Below are 25,499 nucleotides of genomic sequence, written 5' to 3'. Positions count from 1 at the left end.
AATGGCTGCAATGGCAGAGCTGGACCAAACCAAAGCCAGGAGCTTCTTCCAGGTCTCCCACAAAAGTGCAGAGGCCCAAGGACCTGGGCCATCCTCCACTGCTTTCCCAGGCACATTAGTAGAAGTGGAGCAGCCAGAACTCAAACTAGCACCCACATGGGATGCCAGAGCGCTGGCCCCCCAAATTAAAATTCTTTATCCAAGCATTTGGATGTGTCAGATCCTAGGTGGCTGGCTTCTGGAAGCTTATTTTTTTGTTAGGTGAGGCCACGGATCCCTGAGCGTGCTTGGTGATTGTTGGCATGTCATATTGTCTGTGTGCTGAAAGGTTGTTTTTTCCGGTATTCATGATTTAGCTTAGTTTGTGGCTGTCCTGGAAATTCTAAGCATCTGCTCTTCCCTGAGCCTGGACACTTACACCACTTCAGCACTAGATGGTGCCCTAAGTTGAGATTTGCCTGAAGTCGCTACTTCAGTGTGCCACCACTGCCTGTCCCAGGGGGCGCCCTGAACGCAGATTCCTCCCAGATCTGTAGCTGGCATGCCATGAGAATGAACCAGGGACGTATTCATCTTTTCCAGGATCAGGGTGTGCCCAGATGCGTCGGTGGCGACAGGGCTGGGCTGTGTCTGTGTTTAACCATGGCGCCTTACAATCAGAGGGTTCCTGTGCTTTCAGATTGCCCGGAAGGTTTGCAAAGGGTCTGTCTTATCAACATCACCACTGCGATGAGATCTGGCACCAAGTGCAGAAGATACTACACACAGCAGCAGACTCAGTCAGCTGCCAGACAGCCTGGTGGACAAAACTAAAACCTGCAGTTGCTCCTCCCTCAAGATTCTGACTTACCTTTGACACCTTCTGGTGGAGCCTGAACACTGGGGATACAAGATCTCTCTGTGTGTGTCTCTTCCTCTCTGTTTGTAAGGATTGCTTAAACAACATCTTGAAATTCTTGGTCATCTGTTGAATTTTCTGAAGCAGTTGTTCACAAACAGGGATCTTCAGAGGGTGAGATCGCTGCCGCAGTTCTAAAATGTAAAGTTACTGCATGTGTAGCTATGGAGGTGTTTTCCTGGGCAAGAGAAAGAGACCTGCAGGCATGAATCCTTCCCTTATCCCGACTCGCACCTGAGCTTTCTTCTTCCACCTGTTATGTAGCTGCAATGGTCACAGTTGGTCCAGGCAGAAGCCAGGAGTCTGGAATTCCATCCCAGTCCCACACATGGGTGTCAGGGTCCCAAAGACTTGGGCCATCCTTTGCTGCCTTCCCAGGCGCATTAGCAGGCAGCTGGATTGGAAGCAGAGCAACTGGGATTTGAACCATTTCTCTGATACGGGATGCTGGCACCACAAGTGTCCAAGCTGTTAAATTTTAAGGGTGTGGTACAGCAGCAATCACAAGCTGACCACCTCAAAGCTCCATGCCCATTCTTCCCCTTCTCAGTGACCATGTCCCAAATTCACGTGAGAAAGCCATGCACATAGATAGACAGCCTGTCCTAGCCTCCATTGCAGCTAGATGTAGCCAAGTAACCAAATGTTGACCAGTGAGACATAAGTGGATACACCTCTGGGAGGACTTTACAGGAGAGGAAGCATGGCTTTTGACTCTATCACTTTTCCTGCTGAGAAAGCAAGTGGAATAACAGGACTCACAGCAGCTGTTTTGGTCCATGAGGAAACCATGACCATGGGCCAGTTTGGATCCTGAGCAGCTATTTTGGACCAGAAGACCAAAGTGGTAGAAGGCATGGGTCACTGATACATGGAATGCCCAATGCTCTGGATTGCTGCCCCAAGACTTTTTAAGATTTATTTGAAAGGCAGAATTACAGAGAGGGAGGGAGGGAGGGAGGGAGAGACAGAGAGAGAGACAGAGAGTCTTCCATCTGCTGGTTCACTCTCCAAATGACCACAATGGCTGGAACTGAACTGAGCTGAAGCCAGGAGTCAGGAGCTTCTCCAGGTCTCCCACATGGGTGCAGGGGCCCAAGCACTTGGGCCATTTCTGCTTTCTCAGGTGCATTAGCAGGGAGCTGGATCAGAAGTGGAGAAGCCAGGACTTGAACCGGTGCCCATATGGGATGCTAGCACTGCAGGCAGCAGCTTTACCCACTATGCCATAGTGCCAGCTCCACCCCCAGACTTTAACCTTGGAGGCAAATCAACCAATCTTTCTATAAGCCATTTGCCATATGCAGCTGCACACAATCCCAATGGATACCTCTGGGAAACTGTTGAAGGAATGCACACTGTAAAATAGTAAGCATTTGGTGTCCTAGTGTGCTAAACACAGTGCGCAATGCAATTACCAATTCATTTGTTTTCTAAGGGCTGAGTTACCTGTATGTAAATGTAGCTTACTGTTACCATGGCAAACCAATGCAGGGAAAGGTGTTAGGCATTTGTCAGGGAGCCAACCTGCAAGATACAGGGAGGCCTATTTGCTGTTGATTAATTGCAAAGATGACATTTTAAAGACTTTATAGTGTTCACATTTTCAGTTGTGAGGATGCAAAAAAATTTAAGGATTTTTTTTACACTAATAAGACATCATTTTTTGAATGCCTACTGTGACAGGGACATGCTATACCTTTGCACACTCCCAATCCTTACAATTGCATACTATGATTAAATCATCCTCGCTTAACAGATTGGCAAGAAGGGATATGTTACTTGCCCAAGGTCATGTGACAGAGTTGGAACTCACACTAAGGTCAGCTCTCAGGGCCTGTATTGCAGAATACCATGCAAAAGCATCAGCCACATTTAGGTTTTTCCAAATGGTTCTGAGCATCCTTCACTCATATCTCAAATGAGCTGTTTTTATAAATTAGAAGGCTGAGATCCAGAGGTTTGCTCATATTTTTATTATTTTTTTTGACAGGCAGAGTGGACAGTGAGAGAGAGAAAGGTCATCCTTTTTCTGTTGGTTCACCCTCCAATGGCCGCCACAGCCGGCACGCTGCAGCTGGCGCACTGCGCCGATCCAAAGGGAGGAGCCAGATGCTTATCCTGGTCTCCCATGGGGTGCAGGGCCCAAGCACTTGGGCCATCCTCCACTGCACTCCCGGGCCACAGGCGAGAGCTGGCCTGGAAGAGGGGCAACCGGGACAGAATCCGGCGCCCCGACCGGGATTAGAACCCGGTGTGCCGGCGCCGCAGGTGGAGGATTAGCCTAGTGAGCCGCGGCGCCAGCTGTTTGCTCATATTTTTAAATGTGTATTTGTATTTTTATGTATTTGAAATGTAGAGCAGGAGAGAGAGAGAGACAGAGAGAAAGAGTGACACAGAGAGAGAGAGAAACAGAGAGAGACAGAGAGAGAAATAAGAATGCTTCCATTTACTGATTCACTCCCCAAATGTCTGCAACAGCCGCGGCTGGGCCAGGCTGAGGCCAGGATCCAGGAACTCCAAGTCTCCCATGTGGGTGGCAGGAACCCATGGGTGTGACCTCCAATCTCTGCCTTCCCATGGTGTGCATTAGCAGGAAGCTGGATGGGAGGCAGAGGCAGGACTGGAGCCTAGACACTCTGATGTAGGATGCGAGTATCCCAAATGGCAGCTTAACCTGCTCCGCTGCAATGCCCTCTCCACATACTTCTTTGAGTAAGATTGGCACATGCAGTCATGCATCTAGAGCTTGAACTCCAGGGTCAGCCAGCCCAAGCCATGCTCCATACGTCCACCCTGTCCCTTCCCTGCTATTTTGTCAAGTTGCTCTTTACATTGAAAAAACATCAAATATCACTAACATCCTGAGAAAATTAGGACCACCTCTGAGTTATGACAGAGACACACATAGGCTGTTATTTTAAGATTTATTTATGTATTTGAAAGGCAGAGTTACAGAGTAGAGGGAGAGAATGAGAGTGAGAGAGAGAGAGAGAGAGAGAGGGAGAAATGAGAGAGAGAGAATTCCTCCATCCACTGGTTCACTCCCCAGATGGCTACAATGGCTGGAGCTGCACCGATCTGAAGCCAGGAGCCAGGAGTTTCTTCCAGGTCTCCCACGTGGGTGCAGGGGCCCAAGGACTTGGGCCATCTTCCACTGCTCTCTCAGGCCATAGCAGAGAGCTGGATTGGAAGTAGAGTGGCCGGGACTTGAACCAGCACCCATATGGGATGCCAGCACTGCAGATGGTGGCTTTACCTGCTACACCGCAGCGCCAGCCCCTAGGCTATTATATTTTAATCAGCATCAGACATTTAATGGCATGAAACACTTCATATATGGCTTTGCTGTCCCCAAATTCATGACCCTAAAACCCAAATATGATACAAGCATTATTTTTGGTTGGCCTCCCCAATCCCAAAGGAGATTAAAAAGTAATAATGTAAAAAAGGTTAAGGTCAAGGTGTGTTAATATCACATCATAGCTAATGAGTAGCCACCATTTGTCTCTTGGCGACTGACTCCTGTCCCATCCTGCAGGCTGCTGGGCTTAACTTTCTGTCTAGCACGTGGCTAGTTACTAATTCCCTGGGTGACTGTCCCTGAAGTTAAGCCATGCTCTGGGGACACATGAGGCACTTATTTAAGTGGGGGTGGTCATCGTTTTAGGTGGGGTCCAATGTTTGGCTCTCGAAAGCAAGGTGCAGAATTTACAGTAGACAGAACGCTCTAGGATTGTATGCCCTTGGCGTTAAGGTTGGGGTCTCAGAGCATCCTCTCTGGAGACCTTTCAGGCTCGGCGAGCAGGCTGCTGAATTCCCGCCTCTGGAGCGGACACGGGCACGGCGGTCCACTCCGATTGTTACTCTAGGGTCACGAGCGACAGCCCAGTACGCAGAGCGGCATGCCACCTACTGGCCACGTGGCATGGCACAGGTCCTGACGAGCAGACCAGGTGCTGGATGTAAACAACAAGTAAGGCTGCCCCAGCACGCGCTGGCAGGGCCATCCGCCATGCACCTAAGGAGCCAACGCATCTCCAAGCGCTCGGCATGACAGTCGCTGACGTGCCTGCACCAACTGCCTTCCCTAATCGGCCTCGTCTACATCTTCCCCAGCAGTAGCAGCTTCCAAAGCGGCCAGGGCTTCCGCCACCGCTGCATCCTCATCCAGTATCTCCCCGCCCCCGTCTCCATCCGAGCCAAGCGCATCCTCCTGCTCGTCTCCAGAGTCAGCCACAGGCACGAGAAGGGCGGGGCCCTCGTCTGCAAGAGCGACACTCCGGCCTTCCACGGCCACGCCTTCATTGAATGAGTCCCGGCTTCCTTTCATGGAGAAGGGCGCGCCCAGTCCCTGCACTCCACTTCCCTGCAGCCGCTCAAGCTCGGGAGGGTTCTGGAAAAGACGATCTCTGTCTCCGTGGTCAACGCCATCCGCGTTGGGGCCCCAAAGCGGAGGGTAATCTGGGGCTGGAATCTGGAGGATATGGCCTTGTTCTTCCGGGGCAATGCATTCTGTCTGAGAAGGATCTCCGGAGTCTGCATTTCGGGGGACCTGGGTCTGCTCCTGCTCCGAGACCAGCAGCACGCTGTCCTCTCTCCCCGCGTCCCCGCCTTCAAGGAAGGGTTGAGTCGGGTGACTGTTGTCTGCAGGACTGGCCCAGGAGCCCTGGTCACCCTCGTGGGGCCTGGAGTTCCCCGTGGGGCTAATGCCATTGGCGGTGCCACAAAGCTTCTCTGCACACTGTCCCCCAACTGGGGCCCCCTGAGGGTGTGGTCCTTGTTGAGACCAGCACGGCTCCTGGAAGCCATCTTGCCTGCCTTTGCTTTCGGTCCACTTCAAGCCCTCGATCTGAAGGTCACTTTTATGCACCAGGACCTTGCTGCTCTGTTTGCCTTTTAATTTAACAGTGTTGTCTTCGTCTAGCTTGCAGCTGCTTACTTCGTTGACATAGCCGTGGGAGGGCACTTGAACTGGATCAAAGAGATAGCTGGGGGTGAGAATAAGGACAATCAGCCAGGGCCGCACCCTTTAAACCCTTCCCACCACGGCTGCCGGCTCTGCTTCTCTCTTCCTGCTGATTTCTGTGGTTACTTCCTTGTTTAAGCCTTTTACATGTGTCTACATCAAATACAGGCAGTGGGTATAAAAATGTCCCACCACTAGAAAGAGACCTTAAAAAGAGACCCAAAAAGGGGTGGAGAGAGAAGGTAAAGTTCCAAGTGCATTGTGGGATTTTAAAATTAAAGAAGGCAAATAAGACAAATACTCCCTAAAGTAAGGGGTGAAAGACTCATGGGGCATCCCTTCAGAGGAATAGTATGCGGTTGTTAAAATGACAAATATGAAGCCGAGAGGAGCGTGGAAGACAGTTGTGCCTCTGTATCCCTGGGTGGTTGGTTCTAGGACCTCTTGGGGGTACCCAAGTCTGCAGGTGCATAGTCCCTTTAGGTACCATGGCATAGAATTTGCATTGTACCTACACTCATTGTCCTGTACACTTGCAATCATCCACAGATAATTTATAATGCCTAATCTGTATAAATGCCAGGAAAATAGTTGTTATACTGTATCGTTTTAGGAATGACAAGGAAAATGTCCAGACATGTCCAAGACAAGTGCAATTAATGTTTTCCATCTGGTAGTGGGTGAATCTGTAGATGCGGTAGCTGTGGGTATGGTAGCCTACTGCTCTTATGATATGTAGCTTCTGAATCAATCTAAGAATCACATTATGAATACAGGAGAATAAAACCTGTGTGTGTGTGTGTGTGTGTGTGTATGTGTATGTGTATCTAGACTAGACTGAGTATGAAAAAGATAGTTTTATTTGTTAAAGAAGCATGTTAATACTTTCCCCTTTATCTTATATAGAGGTTGATTCCTGGTACTCAGATGTTTTCATGGCACATGGTATGAACAAAGCTGGAGGCACTGCTAGGTGGGCGCAATTCGTTGGCAATGATGCCATGTCAGCACCCTCTGAAGCCTGAGCTATCCCAGGCACTGCAGCTCTCTGGGCAAATGTAAATTCCACCCAGACCAGGTTCAGTCTCAGAGAATGAGGGTGATCCCCGTGTGTCTGAGCAGTAAGGGAAAAATGATAAAAAATACTGGCTGCAGGTCCCCTTAAATGACATCTAAACGGTTCTCACAACTCATTTGCTGGCAATACTGATGGTGCCCCAAGCTGGATCACTGTGTTGAGTCCAAAAGTGACTGCGTGATAATCCCCTATTCCCCATTCCTCCCCACTGGACGAAGCATTTTTTCAACTTTACCTTTGTATCATTTTACAGCACTTGCACCCCATCTGGATTATTTATTGTTACCATCTGGAAAAGAAAGTGTGAAAAAGAGAGAACACAGTAAGTGATACTGTAATAAGGATACAGTTTGCTTTTTCTTCCTCAGATACTCTAAATGAAAGGAGGTTAAAATTTTGGCAAGACCAGGGAGGGCACTGTACCAAGTCACAGGTCTCCATCACTAACACTCACCCTGTGCCAGACCCCTCCCCATCCTGGGAGTCCTGTATTTCATGCCCATTGTACAGATGAGGAAAACACAGCTGGGAGAATGGGAGAGAAAGCAAGGACATGTGCCATTTCCTAATCCATTGTCTTTTTAAAAAAGAACAACCTTCTGTTTTTAAGATTTATTTATTTGAAAGGCAATATAACAGAGAGAGGAAGAAGAAAACAGAGAGAAAGAGATCTTCTGTCCGCTGGTTTACTCCTCAGATGGCCATAATGGCTGGGGCTCGGCCAGGCTGAGCCACTGTCTATCTCCCTGTATGGGTGGCAGGGACTCAAACACTTGGGCAATTTTCTGCTGCTTTCCCAGGCACATTAGCTGGGAGCAGAATCAGAAGTGGAGCAGCTGGGATTTGAACCAGCATCCATATGGGATGCCGGCATTGTAGATGGTGGCTTTACCCATTACACCACCACTCTGGCTCCAACCCATTGCTTTTTTTTTTTAATAGAAAACTTTTATTTAATAAATATAAATTTCTTAAGTACAACTTTTGGATTATAGCGGTTCTTCCCCCAATAACCACCCTCCCACAAGCAAACCATCGCATCTCCTACTCCCTCTCCCATCCCACTCTTCATTAAGATTTTTAATTATCTTTATATACAGAAGATCAACTCTATACTACGTAAAGATTTCAAGTTCGCACCCACACAGATATACAAAGTATAAAGCACTGTTTAAAGATTAGTTTTACCATTAATTCTCATAGTACAACACATTAAAGACAGAGGTCCTACATGTGGAGCAAGTGCACAGTGACTCCTGCTGTTGATTTAACAATTGTTTTTTTTTTTTTAAGATTTATTTTATTTATTTGAAAGACAGAGTTACAGAGAGAGGTAGAGACAGAAAGAGAGGTCTTCCATCCACTTGTTCACTCCCCAGATGGCCGTAATGGCTGGAGCTGCATCGGTTTGAAGCCCGGAGCCAGGAGCTTCTTCCGGGTCTTCCACGTGGGTGCAGGGGCCCAAGGACTTGGGCCATCTTCTACTGCTTTCCCAGGCCATAGCAGAGAGCTGGATCAGAAGAAGAGCAGCCGGGACTGGAACCGGTGCCCATATGGGATGCTGGTGCTTCAGGCCAGGGCTTTAACCCATTGTGCCACAGTGCCGGCCCCTGATTTAACAATTGACACTTTTATTTATGATGTCAGTAATCACCTGAGGCTCTTATCATGAGCTGCCAAGGCTGTGGAAGCCTCTTGAGTTCAACAACTGCAATCTTATTTAGACAAGGCCATAATCAAAGTAGAAGTTCTCTCCTCCCTTCAGAGAAAGGTACCTCAAGGTACCTCTTTTTTTTTTTTTTTTTTTTTTTTTTTTTTTTTTTTTTGCCAACCCACTGCCTTTTATGAAGGCCCAACAACCTTACCAGAGCACAGTCCCCAGGAGATGGAAGCGCCTGTGAAAGCACTCCTGGCCAGAGGGTTAGGATGACAGGACATTTCAATCAGTTGATCTTCTGGTTCCACAGTACAGACCCTACAGATGCCAGCCTCAGTGATGACATCAGTGCAGGTTTTACCCACACTGAAGGGGCTCCCATCTTTCCTTTATTACAGCAGGACCCATTCCAGCTGTGATTCAAGGCCCTGTCCTCTCAAACTCAAAGACACGCCTCTTTGGGCTGCCTGGAGAGGGTAGACTCACTTCCCATCTGCCCAGGTTGATTTCTCCCAATGATTGCCCTCAGAACAAAGTCTTCTCTTGGTGCAAAATCGATCATGCTGGTCAGCTCTTTTTTCAGGAAATGCTAAAAATTAGTGTGGAAGAATCTCTAAGTCATCTCTATTTCTAATATCCACAGCCTTTATAAAGACAAGCCAGCAACAATACCTAAGGCTCCAGTCCCTTTTTATCCAAAAAATGCATGCACTAGGAAGAAAGAGCTGTTTGCTGATGACTGCATCCCTGCCTCTGTCTGCCCCAGCACCCTCTTTCTTTCTTTGGGGATGAACTTCTCACGGTGCTGCTTCATAAGCTTTTTGCCAATGATGGGCCACATATACCAAAGTGGTCCCATAAGGTTATAGCGGAGGGGCTGGTGTTGTGGTGCAGCAGGTGAAGCACGCCTTTGATGCCAGTACAACGTACTGGAGCAATGGTTTGAGTCCTGGCTGCTCTGCTTTCAATCCAGTTCCCTGTTAATGTACCTGGGAAAGAAGTGGGTGGTGGCCCAAGTGCTTGGGTCCCTGTCACCTGTGTGGGAAACTGGGATGGAGTTCCAGGCTCTGTTGGCCAGGTCTACACCTTGCAGATACCACCATGTGGGCAGTGAACCAGCTGGAAGAGTGTGTGTTCTTTTCTTTTAAGATTTATTTATTTATTTGAAAGGCAAAGTTACAGAATCTGAGAGAGAGAGAGAGAGAGAGAGAGAGAGAGAGAGAGAAAGCCTTCCAATCACTGGTTCACATAAATGTGAACCAAATGGCCGCGATGGCTGGAGCTGGGCTGATCTGAAGCCAGGAGCCAGGAGCTTCTTCAGGGTCTCCCATGTGGGTGCAGGGGCCCAGGGACTTGGATCATCTGCTGCTTTCCCAGGCAACAGCAGAGAGCTAGACCAGAAGTGGAGTAGCCAGGACTCGAACCAGCGCCCATATGGGATGCTGGCACTGCAGGCAGCAGCTTTACCTGCTACACCACAGCGCCAGCCCCAAGAATGTGTGTTTTCTTTACCTCTACCCCTACCCCTACCTCTGTTGCTCTGCCTTTCAAATAAATAAATGATCTTTTTTTTTTATTTTATTTTTTATTTTTTTATTTTTGACAGGCAGAGTGGACAGTGAGAGAGAGAGACAGAGAGAAAGGTCTTCCTTTTGCCGTTGGTTCACCCTCCAATGGCTGCCGTGGCTGGTGCGCTGCGGCCAGCGCACCGCGCTGATCCGATGGCAGGAGCCAGGAGCCAGGTGCTTTTCCTGGTCTCCCATGGGGTGCAGGGCCCAAGCACCTTTTTTTTTATATTTTTTTTTTTATTTTTTTATTTTTTGACAGGCAGAGTGGACAGTGAGAGAGACAGAGAGAAATAAATAAATGATCTTTAAAAAGATTATAATGGAGCTGAGCAATCCTTGTCAGCTAGTGATATTACAGCCACTGTAAAACTGTCCCAGTGCAGGCATTTCCCTTGTACTTGTGATGCTACCGCTGTAAACAAATCTACTGTGTTGCCAGTGGGGCAAAAAGTACTGCACATACCAGGGCACTTTCACACATTCTTGAAGATGCAATGAAAAGATTAGTTTATTTTTGTACCCCCCCCACCAAATGAAATCCGTGCAAGGGGCCTTCAAAAAGTTATTGGAAAATGCATATTATGAATAAACTCTGACTGAATTTCATTTTTTTTGTGCCAAAATAAATATCTTTTAATCCATTTTTCCAGGGCTGGTGCTGTGGCGTAGCAGGTAGCACTGCCGCCTGCAGTGCTGGCATCCCATATGGGCGCTGGTTTGGGTCCCAGCTGCTCCACTTCCAACCCAGCTCTCTGCTGTGGCCTGGGAAGGCAGTGGAAGATGGCCTAAGTGCTTGGGCCCCTGCACCCAAATGGGAGCCCTGGAGAAAATTCCTGGCTCCTGGCTTTGGATTGGCGCAGTTCCAGCCGTTGAGGCCATTTAGGGAGTGAACCAGCGGAGGGAAGACCTCTCTCTCTCTGCCTCTCGTTCTCTCTCTGTGTAACTTGACTTTCAAATAAATAAACAAAAAATCTTTTAAAAATCCATTTTCCATGAATTTTTAGAAGTATGGCACATATTATTTGACAAGGATAATGAATGAATATGTTGCTGGCTTAGGTATTTACTATACTATTCTGTTTATCATTTAATTATAGAATTTACCCCTATTTATTTAGAAAAGCTTATTAATAGTATGGGGGCAGGTATTTGGCACAGTGTGTAAGATACCTTTGGGGACCTGGTTTGAGTAGTTAAGACCCCATACTGGTGTGCCTGGTTTGCCTGCATCCTGTATTGGAGCACCTGGTTTGAGTCCTGGCTCTGCTTCTGATTCAACTTCCTGCTAATGCGCACTCTGGGAAGGCAGCAGCATGTGATGGCTCAAGCACTTGGGTCCCTACCACCCACAGGGGAGATCTGGATGGAGTTCCTGGCTCTCAGTTTTGGCCTGCCACAGCCCTGGCTGTTGTGGGCATTTGGGGAGTAAACCAGCAGATGGAAGCTGCTTGTCAGACTGTCTCTCCTTCTTCTCTTTCTCTTTCAAACAACAATAGTACGCATCTAATGCCAGCAACAATCATACATTTTGTGTTGACTGAATCATTGGTTGCAAGAAGCTACATCAAGTGATTGACCTATACACCACCTGGGTTTGTGCAGGGGCACTCTTCACACAACCAAGTATCCTACTGATGCATTTCTCACGATGGATTCCCACTGTTAATGTATGACCATACATTGAAGACAAAACCCACCAATAGCCCCTTGTGGTAGGTTAGAAAATGGCTCCCAGAAGACATCCATCCATGTCCTAAACCTTGGAATCTGTGAATGTCACCTGACAGGAGCAAAGAAAACACATAAACACTTCTTCAAAGGTGTGATTAAGTTAAGGATTTTGAGATGGGGCCATCTGCCCAGATTATGTGAGTCAACCCTACATATAACCACATGTATGCTTTTAAGAGGTGGGTGAAGGGAGAGCTGATGACAGACAAGACGAGGCGGCAACATAACCACAAGGCAGAGACTGGGTGGCCCAAAACCAAGGAACAAAGCTGGAGGGAATAGGAGTGGCTCCACCCCATGGCCCTGGAAGGAGCATGGGTCTGGCAACAAGACACCTGCACTGCAGCTCGGTGATACCAAGTTCAAGGTTTTTGGCCTCTAGAACTGTGAGAATATAAACTCTATTGTTTTACTGCCCCAATTTTGTAGGATTTGTTTTTCCCAGCAGTACAGGAAATAAATGCATCCCCAGATCACTTCCTTCTTGAGCACAAGATCCTTTGTAGGTCAAATCTTCTTGGTAGTATGAAGGATGCCGCAGAAGAGTCTATGGGGCACCCATTCATCTCTTGTTATCACTTCTCTCCTGGCTATGCTTCATTCTGTCTCTCAAATATTTATTTATTTATTTGAAAGGCAGAGAGAGAGAGAGAGAGAGGAAGAGGCACACTGAGAGAGAGAGAGAGAGAGAGAGAGAGAGAGGAAGAGACACACTGAGAGAGAGAGAGAGAGAGAGAGAGAGAGAGAGGAAGAGGCACACTGAGAGAGATCTTCCATCCACTGGTTAATTCCCCAAGTGGTCACAGCAGCTGGTGCTGGTCCACACTGAAGCCCGGAGCCAGAAGCTTCTTCCAGGTCTCCCCCAAGAGTGGCAGGGGCCCCAGGACTTGGGCCATCCTCCCCTGGTTTCCCAAGCGTATTAGCAGGGACCTGAATGGGAAGCAGAGCAGTTGGGACATGAGCTGGTGCTGATATGAGATGCTGGTGTTGCAAGCGGTGGCTTCACCTGCTGTGCTGCAACACTGGCCCCTTGGCTGTGCCTCAGGTCTCTTCTTCGCACGTGTTACTACTGGACACGCTGTCACTAACTTGTTTACGATCCCTCTAGGAAGTGAGCTCTGGGAGCGCAGGACCTGTCTTCAGGTTTGTTTCCTTAGCACTGAGTACAGTACTTGGCACACAGTAGACAGTGAGCAGGGATAATAACACACCTACCATATGGCGTTGCTGGGGATTATATGAGTTAATATTCAGAATGAGCACAGAACACTATGTGACCTAGCTCTGTTTGAAGACAGCATATTAAAAAAAAAATGGAGGCTTTGCACCCAAGAAAAGATGTAACCATAGGAACTAGAGCATTAGCAACACCAAACAGCACTTGTTTCTGAAATAAGGGCTGGATGGTCATATGTCTATCAACTGCAACACCAATGGATAGATATGGACTTCCAAATGAAACAACAGTGCCCTGGAGAGAGAGACTTAGCCAGTAATAAGTATGGATAACCTTTTACTTTCACAAGGCAGTCTTAACTAAATGACCCTATTCCAAAACCCCAGGGTTGTGTTCCCAGCCTCCAGTCCCCACCTATGTCCATTTTCTGCTAATAATTCATAAGTGAGCTAGATGAATGAGAGAATTAAAAGTAGCAGGTGCACCTGCCTCTCTCCCTCAGTGCCTCTCTTAGCCTTGTGTCCCCACCACAGCCTGCTCTGAAATCCTGGCCCTTTCCATGCCTGCAATAATACTGTTTATCTTGGATTATGTTTTTTAAAAAACACAGGAGCATAGGCGGCCAAAACAAAACAAAAAAAAATTGAAAGACAAGGCAAAGAGGGCTTAGGAGAGTCTGAGAAGCAGAAGGCAGAGTGGATGGGAATCATGTAGCTGAAACCATCACAAAATACTAGTCACTGACCACCTCCATTAGGTCTGCTTTATGATGGGGGGGTTCAGGGGTTGTATGTGGATAAGGAAAGGAGGGAAGTAGGGAGGGAGGGAGGGAGAGGGATGGAGGGGGGCTGGTCCTGAGTGACGCCTTGAGCACACTCTGCCTTCCCAGTATCTCAGAGGCTGACCGACACCCACCTTGGGGAACCCCCTGCCGGGCGCCCACCTTGTGCTGTGTGGTCAAGGCCAGGAGAGCAACTTGCCCCGCTTGACAACCGGCACCCACCTACCCCTTAAACAAACCAGACGGCAAGTGTGGCTTCCAGGCCGCCCTCTGTCCTGCAAAGCCACAGGCTCTGTGGTGTCCTCCAGGGCCAGGCAATCAGGAAGGATGTGTAGATGATTTCTCCCCTCTCGCCAGTGTTTCCGGCTCAGGTTCCCCTCCCACTGCCTCCCTTCAGGGCACGCCACACGGGCTTGCTACAGTCCAGGTCCCATACCTGACAGCCATGCCTCTCGCCTCGCTGGAGCTCCGTGCCGACTGCCTCTTCCTGGTCCCAGGTTCTGCCCTCTCTCCCTTCCTCGTGTTTCCCTTCCCCAGCCACATTCCTTCTCTCCACCAGACAGGCTCTAACGTCCAAGGCTGTGTGACTCGCTGAAGCCAAGGGCGGGGACTGATGTGTTTCCTCCCAGCACACCCCTTTCTGCGATGACTCTTCCTTGGAGGAGGTGGCACATCAAACCCAAGCGCTTTCTCTTTTCCTATGCCACTCCCACACCCCCATCCTGCTTTTAGCCCAGAGTTCCCCTAGGTCCAGGTGCTCCATGTCCGACGTGGGAAAAAAAATACCCGTGCACTTTTCAAGTAAGAGTGAGTTCCAAACGAGCACTCCACAGGCTTTCTCCCCTGCTTCCTTTTGACTTCAGCTAGCTCCAAGGTGAGGACTTGGCATTCGGGTGCCCTTTCTACTAAGCAGAAGGAAAATGCGCTTTCTCTTTGCAGTATTCAAAAGCACCAGGGAAGCAAAGGGCAAATCCTTCGCCACCACTGCTTGGTTTACACAGGGGAAAAGCAAACACCATTAGGATGGCTGTGTCCCTCCACGGCTGGCGCCCGCCTGCTGCTGCAGCCCCGGGTTGGAGGCTGCCTCGGTCCTCTGTTTTGTGTTGAAGTTAAATAGCCCTGTGTTTGAAGATGGCTGATGGCTGTGCTAATGTCCCGTCTGTCACCAGGGAAGTCTCTTTGCTGAGAAATCCTGTGTCATAAGAGGGGGCAGTGGTGGAGGTTGGGGAAGGGCAGAACGGGGAGAGCCAGGAGTTGTCTAACCAGGCAGAGAAACTGACTGAGTATTCACCAGGAAGTCAAGCGCATATAGAACAAGGCTCACCCTTTCCGGAAAGAGCTGCCTTTAAATAGTGAGAATGTTGCCAATCAACTAGCAGAGGTCACAAGGACACAGGAGGCTGCTTTGGGAACTTTTCTGGCCAAATCTGGAACCGTGGAGCCACTGGAGCATCAGCAAAATATCACTCACGCGAAGGGTTAGAGCCCATCGGATAAAACAAGGACTTGTGTGACTGCACTGAGACAAATGAGAAAAGGGAAAGAGAGTACTCTTGCTTTATACACAGGCAGCCAGCTGAGACACAGGAGGGGTCCCGGAACTCAAACATCGCCATTTGACGAGCATCATGACCGCTGCTGGCTGATTCAAGGGGAGAATCGTCAGTGACTGCCGAGCCTAGTGGGAGGAGGTGCAGACACAGGAAGCTTGTTCTGAGTCTTTGCCCAGCACACAGTGAAGGCTGAAACTGCATCTCGACAGTGGAGGATCCTGGCACACAGCACCTTCACCAAGCAACCAAAGCTGATGTTAGCATAATGAGACCAATCAACAGCACGTGGCTCCCGACAGGATGCACTGAGAATTCAGTGCCACTACTGTGATGTTTCTGACCAGAACACGAGGGGTGTTCTGAAAAGCAACTGCTCTGGGCTCTTCAACAATGCCATAGTAGGGAAAAAGACTGAGGAACTATTCCCGATTAAAGGAAACCAAAGAGACATGAGAACCCAACACACTGCATGCATCTGCTAAAAGGCTGTTCTTGGCACGGTTATTGAGGTTGGACTACAACCTGTAATTAGGGAATCATAATAAAACAGTGTTAATTTCCTGATTCTAATCACGAACTGGGGTTACATGAGACAATGCCCCTGTTCTTAGGAAATATACAGTGAACTATTTAGAGGAAGGGAAAGTTGAATTTCTAACTTATTGAAATGATTCAGAAAAAATCCTGTGTGTGTGTGTGTGTGTGTGTGTGTGTGTGTGAGTGTACAGAGAGAAAAAGAAGACAACAAAATCAATATGGTAAATGTTAACACGTATGGGTTCTGAGTAGAGGATATTTGGTGATTCTTTATATTTTCTTGTGAATTTTCTGCTTCTGAAGTGATAACAAACTAAAAAGTTAAAAGAAAAAAAGGTGTGAAGTTAACAAAACTGCTAGTCTGCTGTCAGTTCTCATTCTTATCTCTGGGCCGGGACCCAACATTGCTGGGAAACTGTCGCTATCAGAAGACATCCTCTAGAAAGAAGCCCATACAGGAAGGTCCCGAGAAAGAGCTCAGAAGGCGCCCTTTCGGGGTTCACAGACGTCCTCTGGTCTGCACCCAGGATGCTTGCTCAGTCTGCTCCAGGCACCAGAACTCTGGAAGCAAATATGGACAATGGCTTCAGTCCCCTGCCACCGTTCTGTCTTACAGAGTGGCTCCCACTTGACGGCTGTGGTGTTTGCAAGCTGTCTGCCTCTGAAACCATAAACAAGCTCTGCATAGGCAAGGCTTCGCTCGCCCAGCCAGCAGCCAGCTCACAGGGAGCACTCCAAACCTGTGGTTCACATGCAGGAAGGACTGGTGAGTGACAGGTGGGAATGAATGAATGGTGGGTATGAGATTTTATACATTATTCTCCTAAGGCCTATTCCCCTTTTGATGGTCAGATCTCACATCACCCAGAGGTCCAAAACCAGAAGCCAAGAACACGAGCTGAGAGAGATGGGAGAGACTGTAGTTGTCCTTCCCAGCTTGGGAGACAGCCAGACTTCCATTGCAATTTCAAGAGTCAAGGACATTCTGCTTCAAGGGTTCTGTTTAACGAGTTTGAAAGTAGGTGCTGGCAAGTGGTTTGAGTTTATGGGAGTTGGAGCCTTTGCAAGAGAGATTCAATAAAATGAAGCACTTTTAAATTTTAACCCTGTTGTGAAAAACTGATTTGCTGATGTGTAGAAAACACAGTCCAGCATTTCATGTAACCTGGCCAGCAGGTGGATCCACAAAGGTGTTGTGAGCCACTACTGGGTGCTGCGCTCCTGACGCAGAGGAGTGCATAAAAGAACTGCAGGTTTTGAGCTCCCCTCAGAGAAGAAATTAGAGAATTCCTGCCTCACCTCCTAGCCAGTACTGACTCTATAGCTGAAGAAGGACTTGAACTGAAACGCGACTACTCTGTCTCCAGAGCTGAGCCATTTCCTCCTTCCTGGGCAGGCTTTGAAAACTCTCTGGGACCAACTTTCCAGGTGTGTTCACTTTTCTATAAGGGGCTGTGCTTCTGGGATTCTGGAGGACTTGGATGTTCATGTGAAGATTTTTATTATCAGCACCATCACTTAGCCCATTTTATGCGTTCTTAGTAGTTGGGGTGCTTTGAGGTAAGTATTAGCATCACTCAGAACTGGGTTTGACGCAATATTTATGTGCAGAGAATCACATTGAAAAGGATTCCATGGTCAAATAAATTTGAGAACACCAGGTATTCTAATAAGCACATTCATGGTTATGGAAAAGAACTGTCACTTTGTTTAACCCAATAGTTCCCAAAATTACTTGCCCACCGAGTTTTTTTTTTTTTTTTTTTTTTTTGACAGGCAGAGTGGACAGTGAGAGAGAGAGAGAGAGAGAAAGGTCTTCCTTTGCCGTTGGTTCACCCTCCAATGGCCGCTGTGGCTGGTGCACTGCAGCGGGCGCATCGCGCTGATCCGAAGCCAGGAGCCAGGTGCTTCTCCTGGTCTCCCATGGGGTGCAGGGCCCAAGCACTTGGGCCATCCTCCACTGCACTCCCAGGCCACAGCAGAGAGCTGGCCTGGAAGAGGGGCAACCGGGACAGAATCTGGCGCCCCGACCGGGACTAGAACCCTGTGTGCTGGCGCCGCAAGGCGGAGGATTAGCCTAGTGAGCCACGGCGCCGGCCAACCACCGAGCTTTTTTTCATAACCAACTTATTAACAACCAACAGAACCTGGGTTTTGCAGAGTGCTTAGGTAAACCTACTCTCGAGATAGCAGTCCTCATCACAAGGGGAGTCTCAAGCCCCACACAAGTGCTGCAGGATGGCGTTTAGGTGAGCAGAGACAGCCCAAGTATCGGCTCTTCCTAAGGAGTTCATGACCAAGTTACAACTAAGGGCATGGGTGTGGGAAGTTCACTTCATCTCTTGAACCCCTGGTGTCTTTATCTGCCAGATGAGTGTAGGACATTGAAGTTGCCTTCTGAACTGAGCAATCTAAATGGTGAAGTGGGAAAGATAGGGGACTTCCAATCACGGGCCCGTTATTGGACATGGCATAGCCATTGTATCTCACGAATGCACGTGGGCACCCCAGTAATGGCAGGCAGGAAGCTTGCTCACTTGGTGGTTTGTAAACCAGCCTGTAGGGAGCGGTTCCACTGGTGTCCGCTGGGCCCCAAGTCCACACTCACACCAAGGCAGGATCCCGACTGACCAGGAAAAGCTTCTCCTCCCTTCCATCCCCAAGTTCTTGGCCTCTTTCTCTCAGGGCTTAAGGTGTTCTGGCCTGTTTGCCAGGAGGAATGGCTGACAAGCTGAGGACAGCATGTGTGTGGCAGTGAAGCCCCTGGAGGGAGGGATGGATGAGGGTATCAGACTGAGGAGACCCCCGGAGGTGGAGGTGAGCCCTGCTGGACTCCTTCTCTGCAGAGAACGGGAGAGGAGAGGTGGACCCCTCTGGGCAGGAAGACTCCCAGTGGGTGCTAGAGACAGGACCCCCATTGTATATGCATTGTAATATGAAACCATACGGAAGACTGGTGTCAGGAGCACACAGACTTGGAGGGTGAGATGTCTTGGCTGGAATCCACATTTCCCAATGAGAGGCTGCCGGAGCTACCAGAATGCTACCCTTTGAGGGCTGCCATGCCACACGGGTCTTCCAAGGCTCAGGCAGCTGGAGCTGCTCCGGGCTGTCTATACTATTCCCATGGCATTCCCACTGCATGGCCTCTGGGGTCCTGGTACCTTGACTTTATTATTGCTGCACTGCTGGGCCCACCCACCCAATCTTTGATTTCTGTGCCACATGCAGAAACACATTTTTTTGTGGCAACTTCATGTGAATGCCATGGTTCTTAGACCAGCATATCACAGTCACTTTGATGGATCTGAAAAACATTTCCTATGGTCCTTTCCTCTCTTCTAGATCTAGTATATTTTTATCCCCTTTTCTGATGTAGTATTAGTCTACTAATTTGTAAGTCAGATGTTTGATGGGTGCCTGGCAGTCATCACACAATATCCTGACTTCACAGGTCTTCCTTGAACCTTTGGTGTGTAGCAGGCACTGTGCTAGGTTCTGGGGATACAATGGCATCCCGAGCTTCCCCTGAGAATGTTGACACTGTGTGTGTGTGTGTGTGTGTGTGTGTGTGTAGCACAGTGGGATTTACATTATCACCTGGAACCAGCAGCTCGGCATCGTGCTTCAGTGAGTAAGCTAGGCTTCGGGTTGTGGGTTCTAATCTCCCCACCCCCACTGATTAACTCTGTGACTTCTAGGTAAGTTCCTTCACTCTGTGATCTTCAGTTGTGTGACCTACAAAACAGGACTGATGAAGTTCCTGCTTACCGGGACTGTACTGAGTTTAAATGAGATAAAAGTAGGTAAAACATTTACTCCAATGTCTGGGATCCTGCCAGCCCCTACGAACAATGACAATAAACATGGAGTTTGCATTGTAGGGCTTATTGTGCTCCCAAATACTCTTTTAGGGACTTAATATATTAAATTCACTTGAAATTTATAAAAAAAATGCTCTGATAACCTGTATTTCATGGAGAACTAAATGGATACACAGAGATTCTGTGACGTGTCCAAGGTCCCATGAGTGAGTTAGAAAAGTGGGATGGTGTAGCTAACAGCTTCTGTCAGTGTTCCCACTGTTCCTAAGGTTTCCTGGCACCTGTCTTGGTGGGTTCTGTGTTCCTCTGAGTCCACTGGGTTACACAGGCAGCAGCTGTACCAGTAGCTTTTGCAGAAGGGACCTGGGCCCTCCAGATTGAGCTGGCTGAATTTTAGAGGCGCGATTTTGCTGACTCACCACCAGGGGGCAGTACCTAGTACCACCCCTGGAGACGTCCCAAACTGCCCCTGGAGAAAGGAGAGGGGCAAAAGGACCTTCTCATTCATGACTTTCAGAAACATCCAACACCATCACTGGTGTGAGCGATGCAGAATAAGCATGTTCGGATGTTCTTCCCATCAGCTAACATCTGCAAGGCACTCCTATCCATACAGCTGCCAAGCCCTTTTAACCCACCCCACAGGTGTGGGTGGGGATTCCGGCAGACACATGGAGGAGGACAGGGCACCTGGCTCCGAATGGGGCCCTGGGAACCTGCATTCCTAATCAGCGTCCAGGTGATGCTGAGGCTGCTGCCTGGGGACCACACTCTGAGAACCACTGCAGCCCTGCTTTAGGGATGTAAAGGCCGTTGGGCCCTCTTTGTCAATATGTTGCCGAGCGGTTTAGCTGACCTTTCTATCAAGGGACAGGAGCATGTCCTTGGGCTGTAGTGAGCCCCTGGCTGCTCCAGCTCCTTTGGTGACAAGCTGGCCAACACTAGCACTTGGTTAGAACATCATTTGGTGAGAAGGCAACACCTGTAGTCGCCGTCACCAATCTCATCTTCTGATGCAGTTTTACAGCTCTCTTACACATCTCAAACTTTTATCTGTGTTGCAGAGCGTGCTTTGCAACACCTTCTAATTCACACCTAGCCTCGTATCCTCCTCTGTGGGTGTTGCAATAGGCGAAAGTGGGGATACGCCAAGAGTCTAGTCATGGGATGGTTCATTTTATGGGATCAACTTGGCTGGATGAAGGACCACCTGGAAACCTGGCAAAGTGCTACGCTGGGTGCAGCTGTGAGGGTGCTTCCAAATGACAGGAGCCAGTGAGTCTGTGTCCACAAGGTGGGAAGACCTGGCCTTGACGTGGGCTGGGGGTCTGGAAAGTGTCAACGAGAAGCTGAGTTTTTGGCTGTCATGCAGAGAGAGCTGGAACACACTCAACTTCTGTCTGGGTTGTCAGCTGCTGGCCTGTGGACTCCAGGACCATACCTGTGGCCCCCTTGCTGGCACACAGGCCTTTCTGCCTTGAACTGAGACCCACACCACTTACTGGCTTTTCTGGGACTGAGGCCCTTGGGCTTGGATGGAGCCACCCTCGAGGTAGCCCAGACTCTCCCACCTGCACATGACCTCTTGTGGGATTTCTCAGCTGCCACAATCATGAACTAGCCCAGCTAATAAATGCTCCTATATAGACTTATAGGCATATCCTAGCAATTCTTTATCTCTAGAGAACTTTGACTAATACAAATTAAATGAAATTAATTTGAACAACCTAATGGCTTCAGGGCTGAAGGAATCTCTGGAACACATGCTGGTCACTGCTTGTTTGCTCAACTCAGTTTATTAGGGTACCCTATTGTTGGGGCTCCCTTGCCCTGGGCAGGTTCTAGGGACTGAAGGCGATGGTGGAAGCCTGGGGTGGAAGTTGACAGAAGCAAGGTATTCCCACAGAGGTCTCCCATCCATCCTGGCCCTGCACACCCAGCAGCTCCTTGCTCCCTGGTGCCAGCTCAGCCCCACGGGCCCAGCTCTGTCCGACATCAAGCGCTGTCACTTACTGTAGGGTGGAAATGTCTTCCTGCTTTGGCTATCTCTGCAATGCCTCACAATCTCATTTGGTTTCTTAGCTCTTCTAATACCAGGATAACCAAATGACTATATATGGTTCTCTGTCTTTGAAAGAGGGGGTTCCCATTCCTAGCTGGAACTTGCCTGACACAGATAACATGTATGACATTCTTCTGGGTCTGGGCACTGTATTATGTCAGCTCAGGCTCACACAGCAAAACGCCATAGACTTGTGACTTAAAGAACAGAAATTCATCCTCCCGTAGTTCTGGCGGCTGGGAAGTCCAAGATCAAGCTGCCACTCAGTTCCTTGTGAGGGCTCTCTTCCTGGCTTGCAGGTGGCACCTCCTGCCGTGTTCTCACAGGGCCTTTATTCAGTATTTGCACATGAAGCCAGACCTAACTTTCTCTCGCTCTCGCTCTCCTCACAGGGCCACCAGTCCTATCAGACTAGGACCCCACCCTTACGACCTCAGTTAACCTAATTCCAAAAAGCCCTGTCTCCAAATGCAGTCACATTGGGGTTGGGGCTTCAACATGTGAATTTTGAAGGGCACACTTCAGTCCACAGCAGGCACTACAAGGTTCTGGAGATTATCCTGACATATTGTATTCTAAGCACGTGGACCTGAGCTTTGCTTGCCTTAAAGACTCTCATTATTTGTAGCCTTCCAAGACCAGATCCCAAAGTCCTCTCCACATGATCTCTGACACTTCCTCATCAGTTTCAGAATTTAACTTTCCCCACATGTGTCAGAGTTCTTCTTGACTTGATCTTGGATTTCCCAGCCACCAGAACTATGGGAGGATGAATTTCTGTTCTTTAAGTCACCCGTCTATGGCATTCTACTATGTGAGCCTGAGCTGACATAATACAGTGCCCAGACCCAAAAGAATGTCCTAGAACACGGTGCCCAGCTACCTTAGTTTATAAATGTGCTCCTGGACCGAATGCTGGAATCATGAACGAACCAGCCAGAGAACACGAAAAAGTTACAAATTGTTCTGTAGTTGTAGGCTACCCTAAGTGTGCAGAGCTGGGACCCTTTATGTCTTTGGAGTGTAGTAAAAACAGTTTTGCACTTGGAAAGACTGAGCATGGAAGAGAGGCGTCAGATAGCCCTCTGCATCTTCTAGGAGCCACAATGCTAATTACTGGGACAGAGAGCAGAGGATCTCTGTTGTTTGCTAAAGGTCTCACCAACCCTTCATGCAACAAGAACAAGAACTGAACCTGAGTCCAGGAGTCTAGAGATTGCAATCCAGCAAAGCAGACAGCTATATGAACAGATGATTAATATAATAGTGAATTGTTTGATGACTTTCTTGCCTTCTTCACTAAACTGACCATGAGCATAGATAGACCCTGTGAAATTTTTTTTTTAATTTATTTGACAGGTAGAGTTACAGACAGTGAGAGAGACAGACAGAGAGAAAGGTCTTCCTTCTGTTGGTTCACTCCCCAAATGGCAGCTACGGCCAGCGCTGCACATATCTGAAGCCAGGAGCCAGGTGCCTCTTCCTGGTCTCCCAAGCGGGTGCAGGGACCCATGCACTTGGGCCATCCTCCACTGCCTTCCCAGGCCACAGCAGAGAGCTGGCCTGGAAGAGGAGCAACCGGGACAGAATCTTGCAACCCAACCGGGACAAGAACCCCGTCCCCATATGGAATGCCGGCGCCGCAGGCAGAGGATTAACCAAGTGAGTCATGGCACCGGCCTGACCCTGTGAATTTTATGTCTACTCTCATTCTCTGAACACGTGCTCTCAGCAGACGGAGGAAGAAGAACCCAGGAGGAAGAGTGGGAAATGTGCGTGGGGAGGTGGAGGGAAATCAGGCATGGTTCCCGAGAAGCAGCAAGAGAGAAGGGGGTTCCACAGGAGGGAATCATCGCTAACGAGTGTCAGGAGCCCCGGACGGGGGAGGGTGCGAAAGTGCACACTGGTTTTAGTGACGTGGAGGTTACTGGGGAGAAGGGAGGAAGGAATGGCACACAGCAAAGGGAGCATAGAGGGCTCTCACTGAGCCTGGCTGGGATGGGGAGTCCCAGTGGAGAAGGCATAGAGTGGCAGGCTGCTGTCATAGGGGTGAAAGATAGATAAGTGGAGGGAGAAGATAGTTGAAGGAAATTAAAGATAACAGAGAATGTGGGAAAATATAGCAAATTAAGATCACTGATAAAGGGCTACTGTTTGGAGTGAATGAAGCAGGGAGACACCTCTCCTCTTGGAGCCTGGAGGAGAAGACGTGAGCAGGAGTGGGGGACACGTGTCTAGATATGGGGGCACAGCAAGGGGTGTAGGGCTTAAGAGTCTTCTCCATGCGTGGCCAAGCTTGCCCGTGGGAGGGGCAGACTCAAAGTGAGTGAAGACACAAAGCGCAGAAGTTCTGGAGTGGAGTGTGGTGGAGAGAGGCAACTGCTGAAAGTCGGCCGAGGAGCGCTGAGGGCGGGCTGCCGTTAGCTACCAAAGGCGTGAGTGATGTCATTGTGTTCAGCTCCTGCAGCTTCCCCTCCCCCAGCAGTCCGGGAAAAGAATGTGGATTATTACACTGTCCTGGAGGAGGTAAAAGATAATAGGGCTTGGATGTTGAGGATCCTGGGTGGCCGAAACCATGGACCCCAAGGTCTACACTGGGTAGGTAGGGCAGTGTGGCCAAGAGTTTGGCTAAGGGAAAATGGAGGAGGGGGCTGTTGGAGATCCTGATGAGATTAAAAAGCGAAGAGCAGGGTCCTTTCTGAGCATGAGATATCTGGAATGATAAGAGATGGTGTCTTGACACTGATACTGACACGGCCCAGGAGGTGACCATGCGAGTTGGTTTACATGTAGTAGAAGGGAGGCACAGCTGGCCACCTTCTCATGGCGGCGGGCGGCGGCAGCAGCGTGGGCGTGGTGCGGTGCGGAGGTGACCGACCTGAGCTGCGAGACTGGTGAGCATGCGCCCAGCCCCGGCCCCCCGGCCTCCGCATGCCCCCGAGCAGGCACCCCTGAAGCTGTGCGGACGCTGAGTGTGCCCCGGTAGGGACCCTGGTGAAGTATTTCCTGAGCCAGAGCATGCTCCGGAGTTCCTGGGACCAAATACTCACTGCCCTTGGGCAGCGATACCTGAACGCCTATAGCAAGAAAGTCTGGGATCATAGTGCACAGGGAGGTGACCCCTGACCAGAGGCTCCTGTTCCATCGAATCCTGACCAAGACTTACAGGATGCCCTGGGCAGAGCGGCTGTCTCCTGCCAATGCTGCTCACTCAATGTACACCCTGGAGGACTCTACTGTGGACCCACAGAATCCGACCATGCCCACCTTCCATTGGAACATCAACCACACCCAGCTGATATGGTGGAGGAGCCATGTGTTTACTGTGGGAACTCAAACAACACTGGCCGGACTGAAATCCGCCCAGGAGTCTGGGTCTCCAGAGCTCTTCAGGAGTTTGGTCTTGCCCGGTTCAAAAGCAATGTGACCGAGACTATGAAGGGTTTTAAGTACGTCTTGGCCAAGCAGCAAGGTGAGGCCCCTTCCAAGACACTTGTTGAGACAGCCAAGAAAGCCATGGAGAAGGCAAAGAAGTCGGCACTGGCAGCCGCAGAGAAGGCCAAGGACCTGGCTGACAAGTAGGCCCCAAGCAGGAGCAGCAACAGCAGCAGTTCATGTAGCCAGTTTAGTCCCGCTGTGACTCAGGCCCTCCCCAGCGCTGCCA

The 25,499-nt window shown here is 49.3% G+C and overlaps 1 protein-coding gene and 1 pseudogene across 3 annotated transcripts in view; one reads left to right on the top strand and one right to left on the bottom strand.

Annotated features, from left to right (window-relative positions):
• Positions 1–3,811: 3,811 nt before the first annotated feature.
• Positions 3,812–25,499, bottom strand: part of C2H4orf19 (chromosome 2 C4orf19 homolog) — a 105,367-nt gene continuing 83,679 nt past the window's right edge. For 2 of the 3 annotated variants that reach the window (XM_051830713.2, XM_051830719.2), the window contains 2 exons: positions 7,181–7,234; positions 3,812–5,889 (listed from right to left, as the gene is read on the bottom strand). In XM_051830713.2, coding sequence (XP_051686673.1) covers positions 4,989–5,889; positions 7,181–7,212 — 933 coding nt within the window. In that variant the 5' untranslated portion in view covers positions 7,213–7,234 and the 3' untranslated portion in view covers positions 3,812–4,988. Of the gene's footprint in view, positions 5,890–7,180; positions 7,235–14,295; positions 14,749–25,499 lie in introns of those variants that run through there. The other variant, XM_002709267.5, reaches the window with a different exon arrangement.
• LOC127485983 (PRELI domain-containing protein 1, mitochondrial pseudogene) lies at positions 24,659–25,455 on the top strand (annotated as a pseudogene).

The sequence above is a fragment of the Oryctolagus cuniculus genome, chromosome 2 (genome assembly GCF_964237555.1).
Source record: "Oryctolagus cuniculus chromosome 2, mOryCun1.1, whole genome shotgun sequence".
NCBI classification, from domain to species: Eukaryota; Metazoa; Chordata; class Mammalia; order Lagomorpha; family Leporidae; genus Oryctolagus; species Oryctolagus cuniculus.
This window is presented reverse-complemented; position numbering and strand designations above follow the sequence as displayed.